The sequence below is a fragment of the Phyllostomus hastatus genome, unplaced genomic scaffold (assembly GCF_019186645.2).
Source record: "Phyllostomus hastatus isolate PE091 unplaced genomic scaffold, TTU_PhHast_1.1 phas_contig_152, whole genome shotgun sequence".
Lineage (NCBI taxonomy): Eukaryota > Metazoa > Chordata > Mammalia > Chiroptera > Phyllostomidae > Phyllostomus > Phyllostomus hastatus.
Window position 1 is genome coordinate 16,250,679 of NW_025333622.1, and position 26,971 is coordinate 16,277,649.

General features: G+C 44.1%; 1 protein-coding gene across 1 annotated transcript in view; it reads left to right on the forward strand.

Annotated features, from left to right (window-relative positions):
• CACNA1C (calcium voltage-gated channel subunit alpha1 C) overlaps nt 1-26,971 on the forward strand; it is a 627,765-nt gene that overhangs the window by 412,244 nt on the left and 188,550 nt on the right. Inside the window, exons 6-8 of the mRNA XM_045830427.1 lie at nt 8,111-8,269; nt 14,620-14,816; nt 25,920-26,023. Of these exons, the coding sequence (XP_045686383.1) occupies nt 8,111-8,269; nt 14,620-14,816; nt 25,920-26,023 (460 nt within the window). The remainder of the gene's footprint in view (nt 1-8,110; nt 8,270-14,619; nt 14,817-25,919; nt 26,024-26,971) is intronic.

Here is a 26,971-nt window from a genome sequence, read left to right on the forward strand (position 1 = left end):
CCCCAGAGGGACCAAATCTAAGCCTGTATTTTAACAAAATCCTGTATGTGGTTAATCCCATATGCATGTTCACTACTTTAGGGTTCCACAGGTGGCCTCACCACACTTACAATAACGGCATTTACTATGGGCCAACCATTGTTCTGAGCACTTGACATGAATTAACTTGTTTAATCCCCTCAGCTACTTTGTAAGGTAGGTACTGTCATCATCCTCACTTTAAGATGATGTCAAACAGCTTGTCCAAGTTCACCCAGCTGAGAAGTGGTAGAGGCAGGATTCAACCCAGTCATTTGGCTCCAGGGGTCCCTGTGCTTTAACCACTGCACTGCACTGCCCCTTTTCCCCCACTGCCCATGCCAACTCACAGGGTACTTCTTAGGTGCTCTGAATGTTCCCAAGTGAGGGATGCATAGCTGTTTGTGGTACTGGAGAAAGGCAACCTTAACCCCTAGAGGAAGAAGTTAAGAAACTAGTACATCTGGGTCTATTGGTTTCTCTACGTTGGGAGGGGAGCACTCCTCCAATGGCATTTCTGTCAGGGCAGACTTAGAGAGAGAAGGTACCTGGAGAAGGAAAGCCTCATTGTAGATTCCCCTCCTGGGAAAGGTTGTATTTCTACTACACTTTCTCAAAGTCAGCGGCCCAGGTTCGAGGTGAGTGAGGTCCAGGGGGCTGAATGGGTGTGGTAAAAGCAACATTCTTTACTTGAGCATCTGTTTTAATGGGAATAAATTTCTTTCAGACAGCATCCAAGTCCAAGGAGAGGCTGGTGAGGAAGCTTAGAGTTGGCTCACCATGTAATGATTTTATAATTTCATTCAAATTTGGTTAATATGGAAGGTATAACTTGCTTTGGTGGGTCAGCCTCTCAGTTAATCCTCATTCAGCTAATCATACTTCTGGACTATTAGTATGTTTTTCTGGCTGTCATTTTGCAAGGAGAGGACAGCCAGCTGAAATCAAGAAGTTGTTGTCTAAATTCCTGAGCATGTCCGAGGGGGGGCAGTCCTGAATCCTCCCTAGTCCTGGACGTGGATATTTGTCTTCTTAACAATAACCCCAACACACTGCAGAGTTCTGAGTCATCAGTGAAACCACGGGTAACTTCATTGGGAAAAACTGACTCTGCTTCAGGAATGGTGCTGTCCCATTTTAGCACATTTTTTCCCCAGGCTTGAGGCTAGTAGGACATCTCTTTCCATGTAGGCTTGTTATGTGGCAGCATTGTAGGTGGTTCCATGGCTCTCCAGTTGGCTTGAGTCAGCCGGGAACGTGGTGATAAAAGTGCCTCCCAAAGCCAGCAGTAGTAGAGACCCATGGCCCAGCTCTGCCTCCCTCTGCTCCCTCTGCTGCACAGGATGGGGATTATTTCCTCCATTTCACAAATGAGGCAGTTGTTAGGAGAACACTTCTCATGTGATTTCTGAATTGTTTCCTCCGAAAGTGAAAGTGATTTCTGCTTCCTCAGACTTTGTACAGAAGCAGTACACTGGTTTCCCAATCTCCTTTCACTCATTTTTTAAAGAGGCAGAGCAAAGGCAAGGTAAAAGCGTGAGGCTGACAGGTAGGAGTCGTGGGTCTCCCATGAGACTCCAAAATCATCCTGGCAACTGTCCTCACCTGGAACTTTCAGCCACCTCCTCCTAGACCCATCTTCCTGCCCATTCACATGGCCAGGGCCTCTTCATCTTCCTTGTTTGGCCTTCACCTTCCTTCCTGAGGAAGAATTCCTCTACCCTCAGTGCTAAAGGAGGACCCTTATGATACCCTTCTGTTCCATTAAAGATCTTAGCAGAGCTTGTAATCATGTATCAACTGTGTGATTATTTGATTAATGTTTGGCTTCCATTAAGCGTTCTGTGAGGGCAAAGCCTGAGGACCTTTTGTTCCCCACAGTATCCCCTATCTTTGTCACAGCAGGTGGCCTATGTAATATAGCTCAATTAGCACCCTTTGAAGGAGTGAAAATTAAGTCATTGAGTTGGGTGATTCCAAAGTCCTCTCCCTGTTCTGAAAACTTTGACTCCATCTATAAGTAGCTTGTATCCAGCACCACCACCACATTAAGCCCAAACTTCTCTTCTCCTAGTTCAGTTATTTTCAGCATTGTTTCCCTATGGATTCCGTGATCAGACCTCCTTGATGATTTTTATTGCTTTCTTAATGCTTGTACGGAACCTTGGAGTCTGAATAGCTGGGAATATGAAATGTGCATTCCTAGCCACCAACAAAAGAGCTGTAAGTCAATGTAGAATCTGAACAGTGAAATCAAACTAACATTAGCAAAGATCTCCAATTTTGGGCTCTTCAGTTACTTCTCCCTCTCCTCCTCCCATTCCATACCAGAATGACTTAAAATTTGAATTTAAAGAGGGGACTATGGGAGTAGAGTTTGCATGAAAAAAACAGAGCTCTTGACCAGACCACACTTCTGCACACTACCTTTCAGTCCTAGTAAGTTCTCGTTCTTTTTTCTCAGGCTCTTACTCGTAAGGTAATTTAGGGCCCCTGATATTACTGCTGGGGCCTAGAGCAGAATAGTTCATCACCAAAAGCAAGGCTTAGTGGGATGCTCTTTAGCAAAACAAAAGAACATAATGTGTCCTCAGCGGTACATCCATCATGGGGGACTGTCTGTAAGAAGTGTGGAAACACCAGCTCTAGTCACCTGGTCTTTTCCAGGGTAATCTCAACGCTATCTTAAAGGCAGGTACCAGGCTTTCCTTTCCATAATTGGTGGTTTCCCTTGATATTTTAAAGAAAACAGAATGATATATGCAGATCCTAGAAGTTTTTCCTAGCCTGGAATTTTCAAGTCAGACCCCAGAGGAAGGCATTTGTCCAGAGGGCCTTACATCAATATAAGAGGGAGAAAAGGCAAAGTTACATATGTTCTCTAAGCTCCATCTCTGCCCTTTCTCTAATTTCAGCATTTAATGGTGCCACTTCCCAAAGCCCATCTCCCTGGAAGGTCTGGCAGCTAGGCATTAGGTAGTTTTTCCATCCACCAAGAGGAGGTAATCTGACATGAACTGCAAATTAGTAGAGACTGGACTTCTAGATTACGTGTTAACCTCTGTGGAACTGAATGTTTCAAATTTTCCAGTAGAGTTTTCACATCAAATATTCTATCCATAAGTACTTGTGTATTTGTCAGATCTTGTATCCTGATTTTGGGCGAGGAAAATAGAATCATCATATATGTTAACCTTATGATCTTGTGTTCACAGGGCATTTTATAACAGCTGTTTCACCAGGCTTATCAAGGGCTCATTTACTTCCACCAGTGCGATCAGCCAGCCCTGAAGATGGGCCTAGCAATCGCTTATCAGCTGTATGCATGACCTGTCTGAGGAGAAAACTTGGGTGGAGAAATGTCACTATGTTTTCCAAATTAGAACTCGAGCGGGAAGAACTGTGTGTGGGACAGCTGTGAGCCAGTTCCAGGAAGAAGCTATCAAGTGTCCAGGCCTTGAGACCCACATTCTTATAAGAGACTGGAGAGAAGAAATCCTGGCCCCATGCCTTCACACACCAGCCTGGCTACTGCTATCCCAGGTTGGCTGTGAGAAAAGCAGGCAGAAAGGTGAAGCCTTTCCTGGGATGAGCCTTGGAAAGGCTTGCTCTTCTGGAAGCAGGGAGTAGGCTCCTGTACCTTCCTGGCAGATGTTATAAGCCTGTGTGACTGCTTCATAGACATAGATCATGGAGGCTGAGAATCACAGTGTATAGGCCATGGGGAAGCTCACAGGCTCTGGAGCCAGGCCACCTGGTGGCCTGGTGGCATTAAACTCCATGCCACCATTGGACAGGCCATTGAACCTCCTTAGGACTCACTTTTTTCAATTGTAAAATATGATTAATAATTGTACCTATTCCATGTTGTTGCCAGGAGGAAATAGAATAATCTAGGTAGAGTTTTGAGAGTTGCACATGATCCATGGGAAGTCTTCAGAACATGTCAGTGAGGCTATAGGGGCTTTGGTGTGCCAGGGAAATCCTTTACCCAGGCTGAACCCCTACCAATGCATCTCCCCCAAGAGCTTATTTAGTCAGTAGTTGACTACTTATGAGAAGGGGGAACCCACTACCTCTTAAGGCAGCCCACACCACCTTCACGTAAGTCTGTTTCTTGGAGAGTTTTTATTTGTGTTGATCCCAAATCCATTCTGAATACTTCCTAGTGGGTCCTAGTCCCATCTCTATGGTCATGCAGAATTCATCAAACTCCTCTACCTCAAAACCACAGTTTAAATCATGTGAAAATCATTGATATCACTCTCCCTGCCTATACTTTTTTCCATTTCATGAGTCTTGTCTTTTCTTGACAATACACCCTCAGTTCCTTCTAAAGAGCATCAAATGACATGGTTTCAAATTCATTCGTCATTGAGGTTTCTGTCTTCTGACCTGTGATTTAGCTCTGTGTGCATTGAGTCACTACTATGCACTGATGCAAATATAAGGTGAAGCTCCAGGGCCTCAGTTAGTCAGGGAATGCCATTCTAGGCATGGGGAACAGCATTTGCTGAGATAGGGAGGCATGAACTGCACTCACAGTTCAGACAGTTTGGTATATTACTGGAATACGGTATTAACTGGAATCAGATGTGGTCAGATCATGGCAGGAACAGGTGAATTTTACCTGTACATGATGGGAGTCATTAGAGGACTTCAGTAGGGGAGAAACATGCTCCAATTTGTGCTTTAGTAGAGCATTCTAACTGTGGCATGAAGATTGGCCAAAACTGAACATGGGGAGACCAGTTAACCAAATGATGAACACCAAAGGGATGGAGAGGAGGAAAATGAGTCATGGGCCAAAATATCCAAAAAATATACCAAAAGACTAACACTGATTATGTGTGGGTGGTAGGATACTGAGTAATTTCCTTCTCTTTTTGTTCCCCATTGTTTTCCAATTTCTGTTTAATAAATATTTTCCATTTTTTCTGTATTTAGCATGTTATTTATATAGTAAAAATAATTTAACTTGCCTATAACACTTCAGAATCAAACTGACAGGCCTTGTTCATTGATGGAGGGAGGAGTCTGGAAGATCTGTCTCCTGGCCTGGGTGCCCAGGTGGGTGGGGTGGCCACCAACTGAAACAAAAGACAGGGGATCAGCACTCTTTAGGAATTCTGTAGCATCCCTGTGACAGAAAGGAAGCCCCCAGTGTGCTATGACTTCCTTTTGGCTTCTTTGCATCCTGCACAGCAGTCTCTGCCTGAGTCTGCAAGCCCCAGGAACTTCCTGGCCACTCAACATCCCTACCTGTCTAGCAGACTCGTTGCAGCAAAGCCCACCAGAGCTCCATGAAAGCAGCAGTGTTTCCTTAGATTGGGTGTCATTCCTTCAGCTAACACTTACTGAGTGCCTGCCATGTGCTCAGCCACAAGCTAAGCCTTAGCCTTGGTGCAAAGAATGGACAGTTCCCATCTTTGCAAAACTCACCCCCATGTGAGAGATGCAAATGTTAAAAAAAAACACTTAATGAACACACAACTCCAAACCGAGACTAATGTTCCAAAGGAAAGGAAATGGTTCTAAGAAGACATGTAAGAAATGAAACTTCTCTGTTCTGGGAGTTTGGGGAAGGATCCCAGGAAAGAGAGACGCTTGGGCTGAGAGTCAAAGGGTAAGAAGGAGGGAATGGTGGGAAAGTGTTCTAGCTGAGGGAACAGCATTGTGGCAGCTGGGTAGAGGGGGGAGTATGTCATATTTGAGTAAAAGAAAAGCTGTTTAACCAGGAGTCCAAAGAGTGAGGGCCAGGGGATGGAAGTGAGTGGAGAGGTGGGTGGGCTGGACCCTCTGGGGCCTTGTAGGGCATGAGAAGGAATCAGTCTTTATTCTAATAGCAGACCCTGTGGCCACGGCACAATGGAGAGTTTCCCGTCCTATGTGTCCCACTCTTATCTTGCCATCAGAGGCCCTGGCACTGAAGGCCTGATGGCAAAGGCCCCTCATGGCAGGGTAGCCCAGATAGGGTTGGTTCCCTCCCCTCTCTGTGAGTAGCCCTTAGTGCGCTCTCCCTACAGCAGACATTTCTCAAAGTTGCTTTGTGGTTCAGTTTTCAACTTTCTCATGGCTTCGCATCCCCTTTACCACTAATATGTGTACAACTTGCTAATTAATGGAATCATTTGGATCTGAAAATATCTTGTTCTAATGGGAAGCTGCAAAGTACTCCTTAATTCCACCGGTAAAATTATTCCAGCTTTTCTCTTTTATTTATTTATTTATTTTCTCTCCCAGCTTGGCTATAGCTAGGAAGAATTCTCCTCATTAGTCTTGTGAAAACCGCTCCACCAGATTTAAAGTGCCAGTGACTGCCCTGCCACCTGGGGAGCGGCGATGCAACCTTTGTTTACTCAAAGAGGAGGGCAGTGGGTGAATACAAAGGTGAAACTTCCAATACCTAGAGAAGTGGAATGATGTCCATGGTGGGGGCGGGAAAGCCAGACAGCAACACTGAAAGTGCCCTCTGTGGTGTGATTCAGAGGAGAGTGTCCTATCATACATGTGTCAGAGGTGGCCCACGGATTTTCTGCACAGCTGGCTAGATGTGAGGAAGGAGGGCCTGCCTTTCCCCCACATCTCTCCTAGGATGTGAAGACTTGGTGCACTTGGTGCACTGTTGACAGAAAACTTTCTTAGGATTAGAGGTGATCTGGGGGTGACTTGCCTGTGACCACCTCTTTGGCATTTGCAACTGAAACTTGCAAAATCCCCTTTAAACGAGGAGGATTCATGCCCTGGCTGGTGTGGCTCAGTGGATTGAGTGCCAGCCTGTGAACCAAAGGGTCACTGGTTTGATTACCAGTCAGGGCACATGCCTGGGTTGCTGGTCAGGTCCACAGTAGGGGGCATGCAAAACAATCAACTGATGTTTCTCTCACACATCGATGTTTCTCTCCTTGTCTTTCTCCCTCCCTTTCCCTCTTTCTGAAAATAAATAAGTAAAATCTTTAAAAAAAATGAGGAGCATTCTTGGTGTGTTATTTATGGTTGAGCTTATAAGTGAGGGGTCCTTCTCCCCAGAAGCCAACAGTACAAGCCTACATACCTTTGGGGACACTGACAAGACCCATGTTCTAAATAGAGTTTTTCATTTACTTTTTTAAAGGTATCTGGGTACTTTAAAAAAATTTTATTGTGATAATATATGCATAACAAAATTTACTATTTTAACCATTTTTAAGTGCACAGTTTAGTGGCTCCAAGTCAACTCATATCATGCAACCACCACCGCCACCATCCATCTCTAGAACTTTGTTCATCTTCTCAAACTGAGATTCCATGCCTGTTAAATGAAACTTCCTTCAGTGTTTTTTTAAATTTCATCTTTATTGTATTTTTTCCATTACCATTTAGTCCCCTTATATTCCCCTCCCCCAAGCAATCACCACACTGTTGTCCATGTCCATGAGTCAGTGGGGTTTTCGAATGGAAGGCAATGATGATGTTCAGACTTGGGTCCTGACAGAAAGTGCCCTGGTCAGAAATCTGTAGGAAGAGAGGTCCGTTCATGTTATCTAGAGAAGGTGCTTTCAGAGCTAATTCCTCAGCCCTCTCAGGGAGGTCTCACCACCCAGATGTGTCCTAAGGGTATGAGTCAGCTTCAGCAAAGGAAGCCCTGCCCCCTTGATCTGATACTACCAGGCTCACCTGTTTTATAGCAGGTGGGTCAGCCATGGGCCCTTGAGTGATCACTAAGTCCTTGCATGGCTGTCTCTAGTCAAAGTGAGCCCTTTCTGCAGTGAGATGCTGCTGTAGGAGAAGATTGTCTCTAAGCTGGGGTATTAGAAAATTGAATACTTTGGAGTGAAACAACATATTCTTCCCTTTAGAAGTATAGTCCTGCCAGCCTTTTCATTTGGATATGGTGCTAGGAGAGACTTGGAGTCAGTCTACCCCAGATGTAGATTCTTGCTCTGTCTCTCAGTTTCTTCATCTAAAAAAACCGGCTCATAATATATTACTGGTACAGCTGCTAAGACGATTGCATGGCGTTGTGTCAGTATGGCATCCAAGACAGCATGTGGTTCAATACATGGAAGCTGGTGTTCTCACTGTCGTTACTGTCTGTGATTTGTTGATGTAGGTCTCCAGGTGGTTCTGAATTCCATCATCAAGGCCATGGTCCCCCTGCTGCATATCGCCCTGCTAGTGCTGTTTGTCATCATCATCTACGCTATCATTGGCCTGGAGCTCTTCATGGGGAAGATGCATAAGACCTGCTACAACCAGGAAGGCATAGCAGGTAAGGGAAGATGCTGGCTAGCCAGCTCTCCAGAAGCTTCACTCTGTGGTCACTATTTTCCATTCATCTAGGGACACTACTGCCATATGACCAGTGGTGCCTAGAAAGGCTCCTCCACTCCAGTGCTCATGTCTCCATACCATGGTTAATTGAGAGGCAGAGATTGGTATTATTTTTTTTCCTCTTGAAATTTTTGTCTTTGCTAAAATTGATCTCTGTTAAAATAGCTAAATGCAAGCTTTGTCCAGCACTGCTAACCACTGTTTAAGTGAGCTGTGTGATTCAAGAAACATCCCTTAGCCCATCTTGAATATGTTCATTTAAGAATCAGACCTCTCCTGGAGACTATAGATCTCTGCTCTGTTGATTCTCCAGTGTTGCCTACCATCAGAAGTCCTTTCAGGAAGGCAGCTTTGCCTGTAACCAGCAGGCTGGGTCCTCATGGGCTGACCTTAACTCCCCCGCTCTTAATATCCTCCGCTTCTCTGTTCCTAGGCAGATGCTTCTCTGCTCCTAGGCAGAATCCCTGGCTCTGTATCTCATGCAGGGAGGAGGATGGTGGGTGGGGAAGCACCTCCTTGCCAGCAGTGAAACTTCTTTCCTCCAGGAAGAGGTTTTTCTCTACTTCACAATTTCCTCAGAACTGCTCTACCTCAGTCCTTTCCTTTTTGAGATTCTGCTCTCCATGCTCCCTCCATAAATCAATATATTTTATAAGCAATGCTGGCTCATTAAGCACTTCCTTGAGTAGGTCTAGAGTTTTGACTTATGGAATATAATATAAATGGCTGTCTTAAGTTACTAAAATCTCAGCTTGACCTTTAAAAAAGCATTTAAACAGAAATTGACAAGGCTTTTAAATAGACATGTAAAGTAGTGTAACATAAAAATTTGATGGAAAAAATACCCTCCCCTGCAACAAGGGGTTATTAATGTTAAATTTTCATGTTTTATTCCCCTCAAACAACATCTTGCATCTTAGTTTTTGGCACCTTAGTGAAGAAAGGGGAGTGTGTTTGAAACATTAAAAGATACCTAACTTCTCTCCATCTGCTGCTTCTCATTTCCATTCAGCCCAGAAATTAAATTCAGTTTGACCCTTCCTGCTTTGGGGCACTGGAGAGACATCACCTATACAACAAGGAGTAAAATGGATTATTCATAGTCAGAAAACAGAATGAATTACCTGATCTGGATGACCTGGTTTGATTGGATATATTGGGTTTTTGCAAGGTCACTGCCACAGTCCCTAAAAAACAAACAAAAAACTATAAACCCTTAAACACACAACTGTTTTTACTTTTTTGATGGAGAGTCTATTTTTTTTTTACTCTAGAGAGAACTTCAAGTTACTTGGATCATAATTGTATAAAATAAACTATCATGTTAAAAAAAAAAAGCTCTTTAATATTGGAACAACAGGTCTTGCTTTTAGCTAGAATTCTGAGGTTCCAGCCTTGCTTTAAGAAATACCAAATAATGCAATGAATAGTATTTTCCCCTTGAGTTCATATCCTTCCTTATGTTCAGTTTGATCTGTAACTAGCCACAAACCAGTAAATTTATATTAATTTTGTGGCTTCATTAGAGCTCATTCTAAGTCCTGTTTAGCAGCTGACTGTAATGTGTCTAAAGTTTGTATAGTTGTACTGAAGTGATCGATGACCAACTTGACCCAAATTCCTCAGGCAGCCACTGGGATCTTGTATCTCAAGACCCCCATCAACTCAGCAGTGGGTGATGATGTGGCTTTCACCAACAACATACTAATCGGTGGAGAGTGAAATGGTGAAATCCTGCCATACAGCCAAAGATGGCAGTCCTGCCCTGTGGCCCAGTGCCTGTACACCATTCAGAAAGGGGCACTATTCCCCAAACTGCACATGGCTTCTACCACCCTGCTGGGAAAATAGCAAAAGTTTGTTTTCTCCTGGTAGCAGGGTCCTCTAAGGGCCTATGCTAGCAAGCAACCCTGAATGTTGCTTGGAAGTCACTGGCCTTTGTTGAGTCCTTCAGTGGTCACACATGACAAAGGAATGGTGGACATGGCACACAAGGGAGATACAGGACAGGACGCTCTGCTCCGTCCTACTGCTGGACAGTCTGGTGAAAGAGCCTCCTCACCTGTTAAAAGTTAGCGACCTCCCTGCTTTTAGGATAAAGCTGAAACTGGCCTCACCAATTGCAGTGGCCAATATAGAACCATATTATTATCCATCTTGGATAGTAAACAGGACCAGGAAAAGTACCAGAAGATGCATCAGATTATTTATGTGCAAGTTCAGAAGGGGAAGTGGCTCTCATCATGGACACAGCCATCAGCCCTGGGAGTCAGGTTGTCAGAGGCTAGACACTGAGAGAAGTGTTCCGGAGTGGGGAGCCAGAGTCTCTGCTGGGAAAAAGGACCAAGGACACTTGACTGCAGGAGCCTTTCCTCTCCACACTGCAGCCAGAAGCTCACCTATCTCCTCTCTCCTAAGCCTGCTGTCTGATGATAATCCAGGGGCCACTCCATCGTCCTGACAGAACCTGACACAGCTGTTGGCAAGGCCTCTTATTCCCACACAGTGACGAACGCTGATGAGGAGAAAAAATGTACAGGAGCCTGGACATACTTGATGCGGCAAGAGCAGAAAACCAAAAACCCGCAATCTTTGAAACCAATCCCAGTGTGTTTTGGACAGTTTTGTACCACCTTTGGAATAGGTGATTTTTTAAAAAATATTTAGACTTTGGATTCAATTAGCATATTTTCTGCAAATTTAGATTATATGAAAGTGCTTGTGAGCCCTTGTTAGAATATTTAATGAAATTTACACCAAATTCCAAATTTTCCTCAAAGTGGAAGATTTTTCCATTTTGAGATTATTTTTCTGACTGAATTTTATGTGCTTGTAAATTGTGGACTACATTGGATTTTGGGCCATGTTTCCCATAAAATCTATAAGGAAAGATCTGGAGCTGTCCAGGTGAACCATTCTTCTGTGTATGTGGCCCTTGCACCCCTAGAGAGGTGGTCTCAGAAGAGCCACTCTTTCCACAATCCTTGAGGGATCTGGAAGGCGCCTTCCTTGTTCCTCCACAGACTCGTCACCATATGCCGGGACCTTTTGTTTTTGGTTGTCCCATCTGGTTGATGGTGCTTTGAGTCAGGTCACTCTGAATGGCTGTCCCCAGCACAATAATTACTCCTGAGACTGGCAAAGAACGGGCTGACTAAAACCTAGAAATGAAATCACTTTCATTCTATTCACTCCTTAAAATTGAGTCCTAAAAAAGTAATTGATTTTGTCTTTTGTATTTCTCCCTGGAACCCCCAACTGGTATTCTTCCGAGATTTCATGGTTTTGTTGGCATTGACTGCATTTCTAAACTCTCTCCTAATCTGGCCGCCATTATTTTACAGCAAACTGAACTTGGACTTTCCAGACTGACGCTCCCCCTCCTCACCCACATTGCTTTATTTCTTCCTCCTCCCTCAGGTTCTGACTTTCCCCCACTAGGATGTCATGACTCTGCCTAGGAAAACCAACACATTTTCGCATTAGAGCTAATCTCCCCTCGCTCTCCAGTGCATGTTCCAAGGACCTGCTGATTTGTGTGTGTTCACATTTTTTAAGTGTTCTCTTTAGTGCCTTTTATAGATACCTATTTTTACCAGATCATCACTGCTTCTTAATTGTTCTCAGATCTTTTTTTTTTATTGTTGTTCAAGACATTTAAAATAGCAGAGTGGCCCTTGAGCTTTCAGATAATCTTTCTGAATCTTAACCCTTTCTCTTTTATTAGAGACCACTTCCTCTTCATGCTATTTCTTTTCAACATAATAGTTTTAAAAACCTGAAATATGTTTCCCTTTCTTAAAGACACTCAGAACGCATGTTGACACCCTTCATGTTTTCTTTATTTCTGCTTATATCAGGAACTGAGAACACAGGGAAAGATGACAGATTAGTAGTCACAATGCAAAGATTAATAGCATCTTTATTGCACTAAAAAGCAAAACAGGAGAAAAAGAGATGCATGTCTCCTGTTTTTCCCTTCTCTTTTCACCGCATCTTTCTTATCATTCTAGCAGTTTCACAACAGTGATGGAACACATCATTCTAGAAAGCTGTCACTAGAATGGGCAGGGACACAACAGAGTTTATGATCTCTTTGGTTCTTGGTTTTCCAGCCTCTCAACTCTCAATTTTTTAGGTACTCATTCTCTAATTCTTTAGGTTTGGTATTCACTTTTAAGTTTCCCTCATTTTATAGCCTCCTCTTTTTTAAACTCACATCCACGTCTCCAAAGATTTCAAGATTTAAAAAGTCACAAAAACTTGCTAGAGTTCAGCTACAGGAATGGAACCCTCCTGGGAGCTAGCCTCTGGAGTTGGGAAATGGTGTGGATGCTCATTTTCTCAGGCAGCTCAGGGGCCAGTAAGTGATGCAAACCTGTATACTTCAGTGATCAGATAAATATCTATGTACAACCTGAAGCACCCGGCTGAGGATGAGCCAGGAGGCAGCACTATGCATAATAGCCCGAACATAGAAACAGTCCAAATGCCCACTAGCTGGTGAATAGATAAACAGACAGTGAAATGCACATGTATATGAAATTTCTAGAAAGACAAAGCTATAGGGACAGAATGCAGATCAGGTTGATAGGACAGGAGCAGGTTTACTGCAAACAGGCACATGGGAATTTTGGAGGATGATGGAGGTGTTTTAAAATGGATTGCGGTGATGGCTGCACAACTGTCCACATTTACTAAAAATAATTGAGCTGTATATTTACATTCATGCATTGTAAGAAATGTACATTATATTTCAATAAAGCTGTTTTTAAAAAGAGATAAAAGGAAAAAAACCCCAAGAAGACACTATCTAGCATGTATTTCCAGCCATACTGCTCAACTCCATTCTCTTAAGAATTATCTCTTAGTTAAGGATTAATATTCTCTTCCTGTCTTCCACTTGGGAGTGAAGTTTCAAATCTGAAGCCACAAATGAGAAAGAGCCAGTCAACCACCAGTCTTCAGTCCAGAAGGACTAGACAGTGCCATTGCTTTAATACGTATGAAACAAGAAAAGATTCTGGGTGACTTGTCATCTAGAAATGAAGAACTGGAAGTAAATTCCCTCTGGGGCCATATTTTCACTGTGGTTAGAGGCAGTCATTTATTTGTTACAACTGAGATCTGTCCTGTTTATTACTGTTAATTTCTACAAGCATGAGACAATGTCCTTAAGTTCACAGACTTCTGTGAATTCTACACTATTCCCTTCCACAGCTGGGGCCAAGACTTCATCAGTATTTCTCTATTATTATACCATAATAGAAATTCTTAGATCAATCAAGTCTTATTTCAATTTACTAATGATCTCTGCACCAAAAATATAAACCTCATCTTAATATATTGACTTTTTAGCAGCTGTTTCTAGCATGCAGAATTAGCCCAAGCACTGTCTGTAGCCACAGATGCTGAACTGTTTCCTGGAAAGTCTCTGTCCATACCTGCCCAGTGGTCTCCCTGCCATCCACTGGCACTCTGTCTTGACTTGAGGTCAGGAAATGATTCTTTCTTCTGACAGGTCTGCATGCTGGTGAGCCAAGGGTGGTGCTACCAGGTTCCACCTAACCTGCATGAAACAGTCCGCGGTGCTTGTTCTCGGTCAGAGCTGTAATAAAGATGGCTACAGTTGGTCCTTTCCCCACAGTCAGAACTTACTTTATCCTTCATCCACATAAGGCATCCTTGATAAAGTGACTTGTATCCCTGGTGATGTATTTGTCATGTAATATGTTATGGAACATCATATAGTCTCAAAGTGCCACTGGATGGGATCTGTTGGCTAAGTGTGTGGAGCAGTCTTCCAGCCAACATGCCCTCACTCAAAAGTCTGGTATTTCAATGCAAGTGCCTATAGATATTTTACCACCAAAATAAAACATGGACTTCCTATCATCTTCCAGGACATTTTCCACTCAAAGTGGTTACATAATCATTATTTTTTGATTGGCCATTTGACTATGATGCTGACATGTTATAACAGAATGTGCAATGACACTACTGTCTTTGAAACCAATCACTGGGCTTAAAATTCAGTTTTACAATAATTAATTGAACATATTGGCATTCTAAATCAATAGCACCCTAAAATGAATACCTAGTTCCTTACATTGTTTAGTTCATACATGGGGGGAACACATGAAAATGTGTTCTGATCACTGTTACCGTGGTGGTTGTGCCTATCCCATCAACCTTATCCTATGCCTTTCCTGTCTGACTTCTTGCTCCTTTTTTCTTTACCTGTCTCTCCCTCCCCTCTCTTCTTCTCCTCTCCCCTGACCATTTGAGATGCTCCAGCAGAAGACGACCCCTCCCCTTGTGCTCTGGAGACAGGCCATGGACGGCAGTGTCAGAACGGCACCGTGTGCAAGCCCGGGTGGGACGGGCCCAGGCACGGCATCACCAACTTTGACAACTTCGCCTTCGCCATGCTGACAGTGTTCCAGTGCATCACCATGGAGGGTTGGACAGACGTGCTCTACTGGGTACGTAGCTTGCGACTCACAGGGGCAGGGAGTCCAGAAGGCTACAAAGACTTCCTTCCCTCGACTCTCCTTGTTCATCCTTCCCATGATTTTGATGGAGAGGATGATGAATTTCTTTGATTTCTTTCAGGCCTTTTATGAGAGACAAAGCATGAGATATTCACCCTAATGAGTCTCTCGCTGCCCACCAGCCTAAGAGAAATGCCATCTTTCAGTGTGTCTTCCACTGTTTCTAGTGAGAAATTCTGGCATGTCCCTGATGCCTGGAACAAGGTTGCCATTCATTCCCCCACCCACTCTTGGGTTTCCTTTCTTCTTATTCTCATCTTGCCTCTGTCCCCAAAAGACAGATAGAGTATTAATTTTTAGGGCTAAAGAGAAAAGGCCTGGTCCTTTTGAGGCCTGGTCCTCTAAAAAGAAGCCATTTTTATTGAATGGTGTAACATTACGGCATGCTATTTTTATTTCTTATGTTTATCTTACTGTATCATATTAAAGTAGTCCAGGCAAATACATTATTGTCATTTTTACTGCTAACAAAGCAGGCCTCTGCTTATGTGATACATATTTGGAAATAGTACTTCTTAAGTGTCAACCAGTCAACAATGAATGTTGTACTTTAAAGATACCCCTTTTATTACCCACCAGCCAACACTAGTTTGCCAACCTTTGAAGTGCCAGATTTGTGTACAGCCTGCCCTGTAGGCAGATATACACACCATATTTGAGCTCTCTTTACTCTGGCAGAGTTAAATCCATTATTTGTAAAAACTCCAGAAAATTTAATTCTTTATACTGTCTCCTATTTCAGCATGAGACATGATTTGCCAGAATCCAGTGTTGTTCTCCAACACTTGGGTGAAAAATGTTTGTTGCCATTCTTGAAAATGCCATCTTACCTAGCATTTTGCAAATAGTGAATTTATTCGGCCATCCTGAAAACCACATAAGAACCTGCTTAGGGAACAATGCCTGCACACTACAGCAGGGGAGAGTGGGGGTGAGGCCAGCAATGCCCTCCCACCAAGCAGAGGGGCCAGATAGAAAGGAACTAACGCCACAAGGAGTATTGACTTTTTTTCTGAATCAGAAAAGTTTTGTAACAGCACAAAGATGTGATATAGCATATTGTAGCTTCTAAATTTTTTAATAAACATCATGTCTTATTGATTCAAAACCCTCTTTTCCCAGTTTTTATGTTGTAGTCCACATGCTAAATCCCAGTGTTGCTATGAAATTTGTAGCACTCTGCAAATGACTACTTGAAACCTGCCTGAATACCTCTACCGAGCAAACATTTATTAAACATTCCTCGCATGCCAGGAGTGCCTCTAGGTACTGAGAATTCAGACCTAAAAAACATCCAGTTCAGACTGAAAAGCTCAGCCTAGGGAGACACATTAGACTGTAGCTGAGTAATGGTGGCACAGCTGCAGCCATGCTGGGCAGTTGCTGTGTGGTGATACTTCTAAAGACAAAGGTCAAATCACCCTTTCCTCAAACTAAAATGAAACATGGAAAAAACATTTCTTAGGCCCATGTTTTAAATGATTTGTACAAAGAGAAGGAATTGAGCTTGTTATGCTTAGGCAAATATATTTCATTTTGCAAAGCTGATCAATTTTCCCAGTGGCCCTGACTGGTGCTTCTGCCCTGGGTGGATACCTCAGGCCAGCCAAGGACAGAAGCCTCCTTCTGCAAATGGGCAATTTCTGCCTGTGGGCCAGAAAATGTCATTGTATGGAACTGTGCTTTGGAGCCTCATCATGTGAGTTTCAAACCCATGCTTTAAGTTGCTATGGAAACACCTTCCATGGCAGCAAATTGAGGGCAGGGTGGCAGTGGGTGGGTGTGGGGTTGATGGGAATAGGTATAATTTACTTTGCTGATGGCCCTGATGTATTTTTGTGATCTTCCTTCATCACTCCCTCCCTTTTCCCGACTACAAGTCATTGATACTCCAACAGCCAGATGTGACCCAAAGAAATACTGTCATAATGACAGCTGGAATAGGGAATGAGAACAAGCACAGAAATGCAACTACCAATTTTCAGCAGCTGTGTTGTGTTTTCTCCCCTGGGGTGTGTGTGATAGAGCTCAGGCTGAAAATGGAAAAAGTGTCAGAGGTGAAGGAACAGTCCCAGGCTCATGGGACATGCCTTTCTCTGATTTTCCCAGCACCTTTCCCAACTGGCCATGTTGTGTGTGCACATGCAAATGCGCACACACACCTAAAGCTGAGAGAGAGCCTTGCATTGAGTGTTCATGATGGAAGCACCTTCCAGCCCAATGCTCCTGCTTTCAGGCAGTTTTTTAAATTGCTTTGACCTTTCTATGGACATTTTACTCTTCCTTCCTTCTTCTCTGTCCTTCCTCCCTCTTGAGCATTCCTCCTTCTGGCCTGTAGGCCTTTATCTCTAAACCCACAGACTCTCAAATCTCCATGTGCTTTAGTGTAACATGGAACTTTCTAAAAGGAAGATTCCAAGACTTCCCTCTAAGGCCTTGGATTATAAGCTCCAAAGTTAGAACTCAGTGTCTGCATTTTGAAAAAGTTCCCCAGGTGATTCTGATGCTCAAGCTGGAGTTTGAAACCCCTCAGAAGTTTAAACTATTGAATTCAAGTGGTGCTGCTTTGATGCTCTGAATTTGAACCATTCTAGAGAGATAGTTTTCATTGAAATTGGAGAAGTAGGGTCTTCTACCCAGAAGAATACATTTTTCTTCACATCCAAGGGACAAGTCTGGAGGACATGGGAAGGACCAACCCAAGTTTCCAAGTATGGCAACCCCAGAGTTAGGTTCCTTCGGAACCACCAAACAGCTAGTTAGAAGATCCTAGGGAGATACTAGATCATCACAGCAGTAAAGAAACAATTGATTCAATCACTAGATATTGCCTGGGATAGAAGAGACTCAGGAGGTCACTGTAGCAAACAGCAGACACCTGCCTCCTGCCATGGAAGATACTGAGTCTGTTTCCCTTTTTCTCTGACATCCATTATTTGATCCCATTGTTATGATTTTGAAAAATTGGTGGACTAAAAGTAAAACCTAACTCAGTCGAGTAAGACTTGATATTTTTCTGCTATTCAACCATTGGCCATATACTAGATCAAGAACCCAGTAAACTGAACAATTAGCTTAAAACATTGCTTGTACTTAGTGCCCTGTTCCAGAGGTCTGCAAATGACAAGGTATGGGGACTTGGAAACTAAGACAAAACTCAGGTTTGGACTGTCATTTCCTCAGGAAATGGCTTCTTCAGCCAAAGCCTCTCCATTTACTCTCAGAAAAACTACACCTCTTCAGAATTAGGGAAGGGGAACTGATCTCATAGAAAGTACCAGCTTTCTTTGGAAGCAGTGAAGCACCAAGACAGGGAGGAAGCTAGGGTTGTATGGAGGGACCATTGCTTTCCAATTCTACTTTCAGGTGTGTTTGGTTTTTTAACCAAAGGTCCCTAGTAGCCTCCTGCATATGATTCACAACTACTTGTCTTACATGGTTCAGCCACGTGCTTTCCTGAATGTGTAAGAGGCCGCTAGATCAAGATGAAATGTTGGGTTCTCACATTAGGGTCAGTTTGAAACTCTCTGCATTATCCCTCCTACAATTAGCTCACAATTAAATAGCTTAACATCAGTCAGTTATCTGTTCAGTGCTGGCTTTGGGCCCAGCACTTGAAATAGCTCCATCCATGCTCATGGCAAACAGAATAACAGGGCCATTGAACTGGGGTTGGAACCCTCAGAGCAGGTCACACGTGAGAACTGTGCAAAAGGGAGGCAGTAGTGAGAACAGGCACCACACAAGAATACACTTTTCCAGGTCTGTAGGAGTCCTGACACTGCATAATTCTTCATGAAGAGGATCATGTTGACTTCTCCCCTGCTGAAGCCCTTCTGCTCCAGGGCCCCTAGGAGTAGTGCACACTGTGAGGCACAGTAAAAAGCACTCTGGTCTATGTTTTGCTGGACTCATGCTCTTCCCCACCCTACCACCATCAGGGTTACCTTCTTTCCAACACCCATTGCCACCCTCTTGGTTTCTTATACTGATTTAAAAATATTAGCAATTGTGCTTACAAATAATATTAGAAAGCATACTTAATGAGAAATCATGTAAAGGAAATATTTTTAGCACCTTTATCACACATAGCACCTTCTGTAGTATCTGGATTACTTTTGGTTCAACTGGAAAGCTTGGGAACAAGAGTATAAGGTTCTAATCTTAGTCATAAGTCGGTTGTCAACACTATACTTTGTCTTTGTCACTCCACTACATGTCTGAACATGCTGGGAAGATGTTCCTGCCAAACTCTCTCTCTCTCTCTCTCTCACACACACACACACACACACACACACACACACACACACACACACACAGAGGAAAGCCACTCATCTCTGGTCTCAGTGCTGCTGAAGTATCCCTTATTTAGTACAAAGGACTTTTGCATCCAAGCAGGTTGTAATTCAGGTTTTATCCTGTTTTTTCCCCTACTCCATTGTTCCTTCAAAAAGCCCTCTCTTTTGACTACAGAATATAGAAAATGAGACTCTAAAGGCATCAGGAAAGCAGAAAGGTGGACCTGAATGCTATTGATGACCTAATAGTCATTCTAAGTGAAGAGCCGAGAAAAAAAATCCTCAAGTAACCCAGAAACAGTATCCTTGGCTCTTTAACAGGTACCAGAGTAGAAAAAGTGGTGGGTACTACTTAGGACCCTGTGGTCTTTTAACTCTCAATCTGCCTCAGGGTGTTACCCACTTAGCCAGCTTTACACAGAGCATTTGTTATCTCACATTTAAATAGTTGGTTCATTAACATATTAAGAAAAATAATTAGCATCTCTCAAAGTTATTTATTTAGTTAATGGGTTTTACTATATTCATTGCACTGGTATTAGGTGAGTCATTGCGACTATTCAATAATTCAATTTAACAAACATTTATTGAATATTTACTATGCTCCTAGGACTGAGTGGGAACTGGGGTGGGACTAGTGAGGAGGAGAAAAAGGCCTGCCCTCAAGGAGTTTAGGGTCTAATTGAAGAGATGGGATCACACAAAGAAATGTGTCCTAGTAACACAGAGCAGTACACTTGGTGAGGGCAGAGAGAGCGTTGCATGGCACAGAGCAGAGAAAGGTGGGATTTTGCTGCCCTTGAAGCTGAATGAGGAGGACAGGAGAAGTCTCCTCTGCCTGGGAAAGTAAGCTTTGTAACAGTTCAGGAGACTGGACAGACCTGTGTTTTAGCCTCTCAACAGACCTAAAAAATAGTGTTCTCACTCAAGTGTTGAAAGGCTATCTGTGAGGGTGCAGTCCCAGGTGTCATAGATAACCCATGCCTGGTGGCTGCTCAGGACAAACAAGCATGTCTTCTTGGCTATGAGCCAGCTGTTCCCTACACAAGTGTCATACTGGGAGCTACCACTACACTCTCCAGGGCTCCTAACCTCCCCCAGGTTGTCAGTGCACAATCCCATATGAGTTAAGTGATTTTTAAAATAGATTGTAGATGGAGGTGTTATTATTGTTGGCTTGCCTTCCCCTCTGTTAGAGTTCTTTGGTGTCTTTCCCATGCAAACCAGGCTTTTTACTGTGTTGCACAGCACTTACAGGTTCTCTGTGCAGAACAATAAACAGGTACAGGTGAGACCTGTTGCCTGCGTTGCTGCTCACTCAGTGACTTGTGGGAGGACACCCCATGTCCCAGCAAGCAAGGTGGTAGAGGTCATGAGCAGTCACAAATGTATCAAGTCATTGCTCATAGCACTGGTGCATTTGACAGCAGCAAATCCTGTCCTCTAATGACACTGTATACAGTGCTGTGACTTTTATGGGTTTACACCTTCTGCCTTTGTTGGCAAATGACAGCCTCTCTCGGCGTTCACTGGAACTGTTCAGTTTTTTTAGATTCACAGTGGCTGAGCCATGAACCTTTTAGAAAAAAAGTGGCACAATTTGAAAACTCATGGAAATCAGCTGAGATCAAGAGTAGCCTGGAGGGAATGGGGGCCAGGAGATGTTCCCTCTATTTTTTCTTTTTGGGGAAAACTATACCTTGATTTAAGGCTGGGGCTCCCCCCAAGGAATTAGATATTGGTTTCAGAAGGGTCTTTTGTGTTTTTCACTCAGTATTCCCTTTGTCCACTGATTACAGGAGTAGTGAGGTATGTATTTCAGCAAAGGCAGGGCCATGTGCTGGCTGTTGGTCCTAGAGGCCAAGGCTGCCAATGGTGGACATCTGGAGAGCTCTCCATGGCCTTTCTTCAGAAAGTCAGAGAGCTGCTTTTGTTACAGGCCTGAGAAACAACTTGCTTTCATGGTTCATGAGGGCCTGTTCTTTTTCACCTCTAAATAAGGATGTCAGCTATCTGGGTCATTTTCTGAGAGCGTGAATGTATTTATTCTTTCCCTTCTCAATAGCTCCATTCTAGCTGATTTAAGACATCACTCTATCACTCCAAGCATTGCCCTACTTCAGAGCCACCCAGCATTGTGTATACTCTACCCAGTCGGCCCCTAAAAGTAAGTGGCCTAGAATAAAGAAGAGAAAGTAGGAGGGGAAATAAAGGGGCTCTTTCCTATCAGGCCAGAACCAGGTAGACCAGAGAATCCCCCTCTGGTGGCCGCTGAACACTGCTCACTAAGGGAGTGATGGGGTCTTAGGACCACCTTGAGGCGTGTTAATCTCTCATTTGTCCTCCTACCCCTCACCTACTATTCCCCATCTTGAACCTCTAAAAGAGCTATCCCATAGCCAAGGGCAAAACCAAAGTAGAAACATAGGACAACAAGGGAGAGATGGAGAACATGAGTCTCCTGGATACGGCTGTGGCTATGGGATATATATATATATGGGTTGTGCGGCCAACTCTGAGATATCTCTGGGTGACGTGGTCTGTAGCTCCACTCAGTTGAGGTTCTTAATGATGCTGGAAGTCACTCATGTTGTGTATGGCACAGAGGAGAGTGCAGGCAGACTCAATAGGGGTCCAAGGATATCTCCAAGGCCCATGGGTTTATTGGCTCATCAGAGATATGTAGCTAGGAGGACCACATTTTCTGTGAGGTTAAGTGTTCACAAAATTGAGGGGGTATGAGGAAGCAGTCAGGGAAATCTCGAAACGAAATCTCGTTTCAGGGAGCCAACCAGCCCTCCCTCCCACTCACCACCTTTCGGGCTCTGGGACAGTGCCACGAGAGTGAACTGTGGCGAGCATGAGGTCACCTCCTGGACTGCCTCTGCTGGCCATCCTGAGGGAGGTAAGGAGGTCTGTGGCCCAGGCAGAGCTGGGCAACTTCCTCAGAACAGACCCCCGACCCCCTAACCATGCTTGAGGAAGCACTTTCCTATGGTTAGTGTGGAACAAGCAGGCTAGACTGCCCTGCCCCACGGGGCCCAGAACACCCGTGAGATTATGTGCAGTGAGGTACATGTATGTGCATTTTCTCTAGTGAGAGCCCACAGTTGTTGTTGTTGGGTTGTTTGTTTGTTTGTTTGTTTGTTTTTCCAGCTTTTCCTGACCTCCCCACCCTCCCAAAAGAGCAAAGAAGTACTAAGTTAAGGAGGAGGAAGGGACCTCTTCGGACCTTCAAGGGCAGAATTTAATCTGAGAGAGGAAAGGCTTCACATGACCTGGGATCCAGGTTTCCATAGAAGCCTCCTCACAGATGTCTCCTCTTATCTCTGGGCCGTTTCCAACCCTGTGGCTTTCACTGTGGCACAAACCACAAAGTCTTACACATAGTATGTAGTCAGTAAATACTTGTTGAACCAACATGGACGCTAACAAGACCGCTGCCAAGAATAATAGAAGGATTATGTCACAGTTCCCCATAATAAAATGTGACATACAGACCCTGGTATCACATGACCATCATAGCCACCATTACGTGCCATGTGGCTCCCGAGCTCCCCGTGGCTCCCATGCTGTCCTTCTTCCTAGTTTCACTTCACCAGTCTTGCTCCTCCTTGTATTAGTGCAGCTTTGTTTTTCTCCTGGTAGTGAAGACTTCCCTCTGCTGCTTTGTTTCCTTTGCAGCTTTGCCTCACATAATTAATTACCTTCTGGCTGAAGGAGGCTCTCAGACTCCCTGTGATGGAGTAGCTCCAGTGCACACAGAACTCTCTGCCCTGCCCTCCTCACAGCTGCTGTTGTGTTGGATAGTTCAGTGCTCAGCCACTGGGAAAAGCCTCCATCCCAGAGCCAAGATGGCTTTCCAGCTGTAGGCTCTATTTTTAACAATTGCCAGGTTCTTAGGAAAGCCCTGTTTCTATCACAGGACTCCTCTCTGCTCCTGCCTACCTTGTCCTGCCCAGCCTGACTCTTCCTTGCTTACTTCTTCTGCCTTGTGCAGCCACTCTTGACTTTGGGCTTCGAGAATCCTACATGTTTACTTCTCTGACTTCACTTATCACCTTGCATTGTGGTTGCCTCTTATTCATCTGTTCCCCTTTCAAGCAAGGGCTTCCTCTTTACACCACAGTGCCTGACACATATCAAGTTCATTCATTCATTCAACAAACATTTACTGAGGACCTGCTACATGCAAGGCATTGTTCTAGGCCCCTGGGATACACCAGTGAACAAATAAGATCAAAACTGCGAGTCTTCATGGAGTTTACATTCCAGCATGGAAGACAAACCCATACTAAATAAACTATAGATTAGAAAGTGATAAGTACTATGTAAAAAACAGAGGAGGGTGTGTGGAAGTGGAAATGATCAACAACTCATATTGAATTAAATTTGACATGGCTCAGTAGACATAGGTGGGAATTGTTCTTCTCTTTCCTGACTCAGTTCTAAGAAATGACCCCCAAGCCCTTGGCATATTGTTCGTACTTTGCACCATGACTACATTTGGTAGATTCCTTTAACTAAAATATAGTAACCCCAGATAAATAGTAATAAATTTGCAAAGAATATATTGGAATGTAACATTTCAAATTAGATTAGGTAGGTCACTCATATTTGTTAAACTTTTTTGTTTACAGCATGCAAAGAACATATTTGTCTAGCATACTGAGGAACGTGGGTGGGGTTTCCCAAAGTCTGAGGGCTGGGGGTGGCACTCTCTCAGCACACCTAGAACTCGTTTCACGTACCTGGTGGTGGTCAGCAACTTCAGCCTGCTTTAGGATCACCTAGGTGATTAACATGCAGAGTCTTGAGGCCCACTGTGTTCTTGGGGAAGGGCCCGGGAATCTGCTTTGTTCATACCTCTCCCAGGTGGTTCTGGTCCTGGTGGTCTTTGGGTCCTACTTTGAGGAACACCACAGGGCAGCTGAACAGAGGTATGTAGTGAATCACAATATTTTCCGTGTCCTTATATTTAAAATTAGGAGTTAAGGAATGGTCCATAAAGCAGAGGCATTCTCAAACTTACGTGCATCAGACTCACCTGGAGGGCTTGATAAGATATGGTTTGTCAGACCCACTGCCAGAGTTGTGGGATAGAACCTGAATATGTGCATTTCAAAACAAATTCCAGCTGAAGGTGATGGTGCTAGTCTGCAGGACACTACTCTGAGAACTAGTGATGTAAACCATTTAAGAAGCTTGGTACTTAGGAATTTGGATTCCTGTAAGCCAAATTCACAAAGACAAACTTGGGGTTCATCTTCGGAAGGTAAGACTAAAATAGTCTTGTCAGAAAGCATCAAAATAAATAGATTTGAGAAATCAAATCAGAATAAATTTTCTTTTTTATAAAAATGCTGCTCCATGCCCTACCCTCATTTTCATGTCCACTCACTAACCTGGGATGTGCTGGTGAATGTTCAATGGCCAGTTGTTAGGGACCACAGGATGGAGGGGAGTGGATCTGTATCACTTGCCCATTTTTGTCCACCATGGCCAATTTCAAGCTACTGTCGTGAAGTCACTGAACATGGAGATTGGAGGAAATGCATGGTGGCTCTCTAATGCCCACAGAAACCAGCTCTGTACACCATGGCCTCCAGCTTCTCTAGGAGGTTGCAGCCTTTCCTGGGGAGTCTTATGATTTGGTTAATTACAGGTCACAGTTTCCAGGGTAAGGACTGTGTCCATCTAGGCCATGGTTGTAGTCATAGGAACCATTCTGTGAAAACATAAACCAAAATGACCGTCTTTCCTGCTTGTGGCCTGTAGTGTTGGTGAAGCCCTGGCATTCCACCTCTAAAATCTGGGGCCAGCTCAGATCCAGGCAGCAAGCCCCTCAGGAAGGCCTCCTTCCTCCACTCTTGGAGGTTCCAGATCTCTGGCTCTCACAGTAAGAGCTAAGGAACTTCTGACACCGAGCTCATTGTGCAATAGAAGAGTTAATGCCACATAAACCCAAAAGAGCCAAAACTGTTCCTTGCTGAAGAAATTATTTTTTGAGCCAACCCCATCTTCCTAGACAGGTGAGTAGAAAACATTGGGGAAATTATTTTTTGTTCCAGAAAATAAAACAACAGAGACAGCCAGACAAGATTTCTCTTAAGGCAGAGCCTTTCAAAAGCCCCTGACAGTTCAGGTCAAGGTCATGGAAAGTAGTCTGAATATAGATGATGCAATGTGAGGGTAGCAATAGACCATGATCCACACAAAGACCAAGTTCAGCCCCATTTGTCTCTCCAGATTCTCTCCACTCCCTTCTCTACCTGCCTCCTCACTTTGACTCACTTCTGCTTTCTCTCTTTCCTAACTTTCCTTCATCTTTCCAGATGCAGGACGCTATGGGCTATGAGTTACCCTGGGTGTATTTTGTCAGTCTGGTCATCTTTGGATCCTTTTTCGTTCTAAATCTGGTTCTCGGTGTGTTGAGCGGGTAAGCCGACCATTTCTATGTCCTCCTTACAATGCAGCCGAGCAAGGTCCCAGGTTCCACTCTGCCATCGCCAGGATCCTCAGGAATGGGACCCTATGAGGCCCAGGAAAACCAGGGGGAAAGGTCTCCTTCAACTGCAAATTCTTACCCATTGGCTGGCAGGCTGTTTGGCCTCTGATTTGCACCTAGAGGATAGGGTCCTGGCGCTGCATGGATCAGTGTCTGGAGCCAGTGATGGGTGCTGGGCCGTGCTCGACTGCTGTGTGCACCTCACTAACTATCATTCCATTCTTCCAGGTCAATGATGCCGTAGGAAGGGACTGGCCCTGGATCTATTTTGTTACACTAATCATCATAGGGTCATTTTTTGTACTTAACTTGGTTCTCGGTGTCCTTAGCGGGTAAGCAAGACCAAGGAAAAAGGTCTTGATTTTTCAATTTTATTTATTCTTTCTGCTATTCCTGGCTTTATTCTTTTCCTGGCTCTGATGAACCTGGGATAAGAGGCCACCTCAGGAGCCTTGAAGTGAATGTCCTTGGCCTGGCTGGGCAGAGGGTCAAATGTACAAGGATTAATCCATTGGTTTAGGCTTCACCAAGAGATACCGAGGCCCACCTATCTCCTGCCAGCTCATCCAGGCCCCTCCCTCCCTCATGCAGCTGCTCAGGTAGGCAGAGTGCTTCTCCTTGTACCTGAGGAGTAGCATGGCAACCCTTGGGCTGGGAATGCTTTGGCAGCTGGAACTGGAGGGAAGATTCATAGACTGTGTGCTTTCAACACATGCAACAGTCTTGCAGATTGGTCATTGCCTGACCCTTCGAGCCAGTCACAGTATGTGCCAGGCTCACAGTAAAGACTCCAGAGAGCCCTTAATCAGTGCTGAACCAGGGTAATAAGAGTTTGATTTAAAATATAGATAAACAAATGCAAACTAAAAATAGCATTCTCTCTGGTTGTAATTCATAGACTGAGAAGTCCGTATCTGGCACCCTCTTGTCTGAATGGAAAGGACATTTAGCTGTGTAAAGCCCTAGATTATATGAGAACTGAGGAGAAGGAATATACTTTCCTTTCAGTTTATCTCCTCAGCTCCAAGTACAAAGCCTGCCTAATTTTGGCCTTTGCTCAGATAAATTTAAAAAGTGGTAGAAGCAGCAGATGTGCAGGGCATCAAAGAGCCCTCGGGATGGCCACCTTTACCAGGAGCCTTCCTGGACTTCCTCAGCCTGCTTCCATCTTCCCAAGCCCATACCAGCCGTGCCAAGGCCTAACACCTAAATGCTCCTGGTGACCTGCTCATGGTGACATGCTCTGCTGCCTTGGCTATGAGGGGAGGGCTGCAATCTAT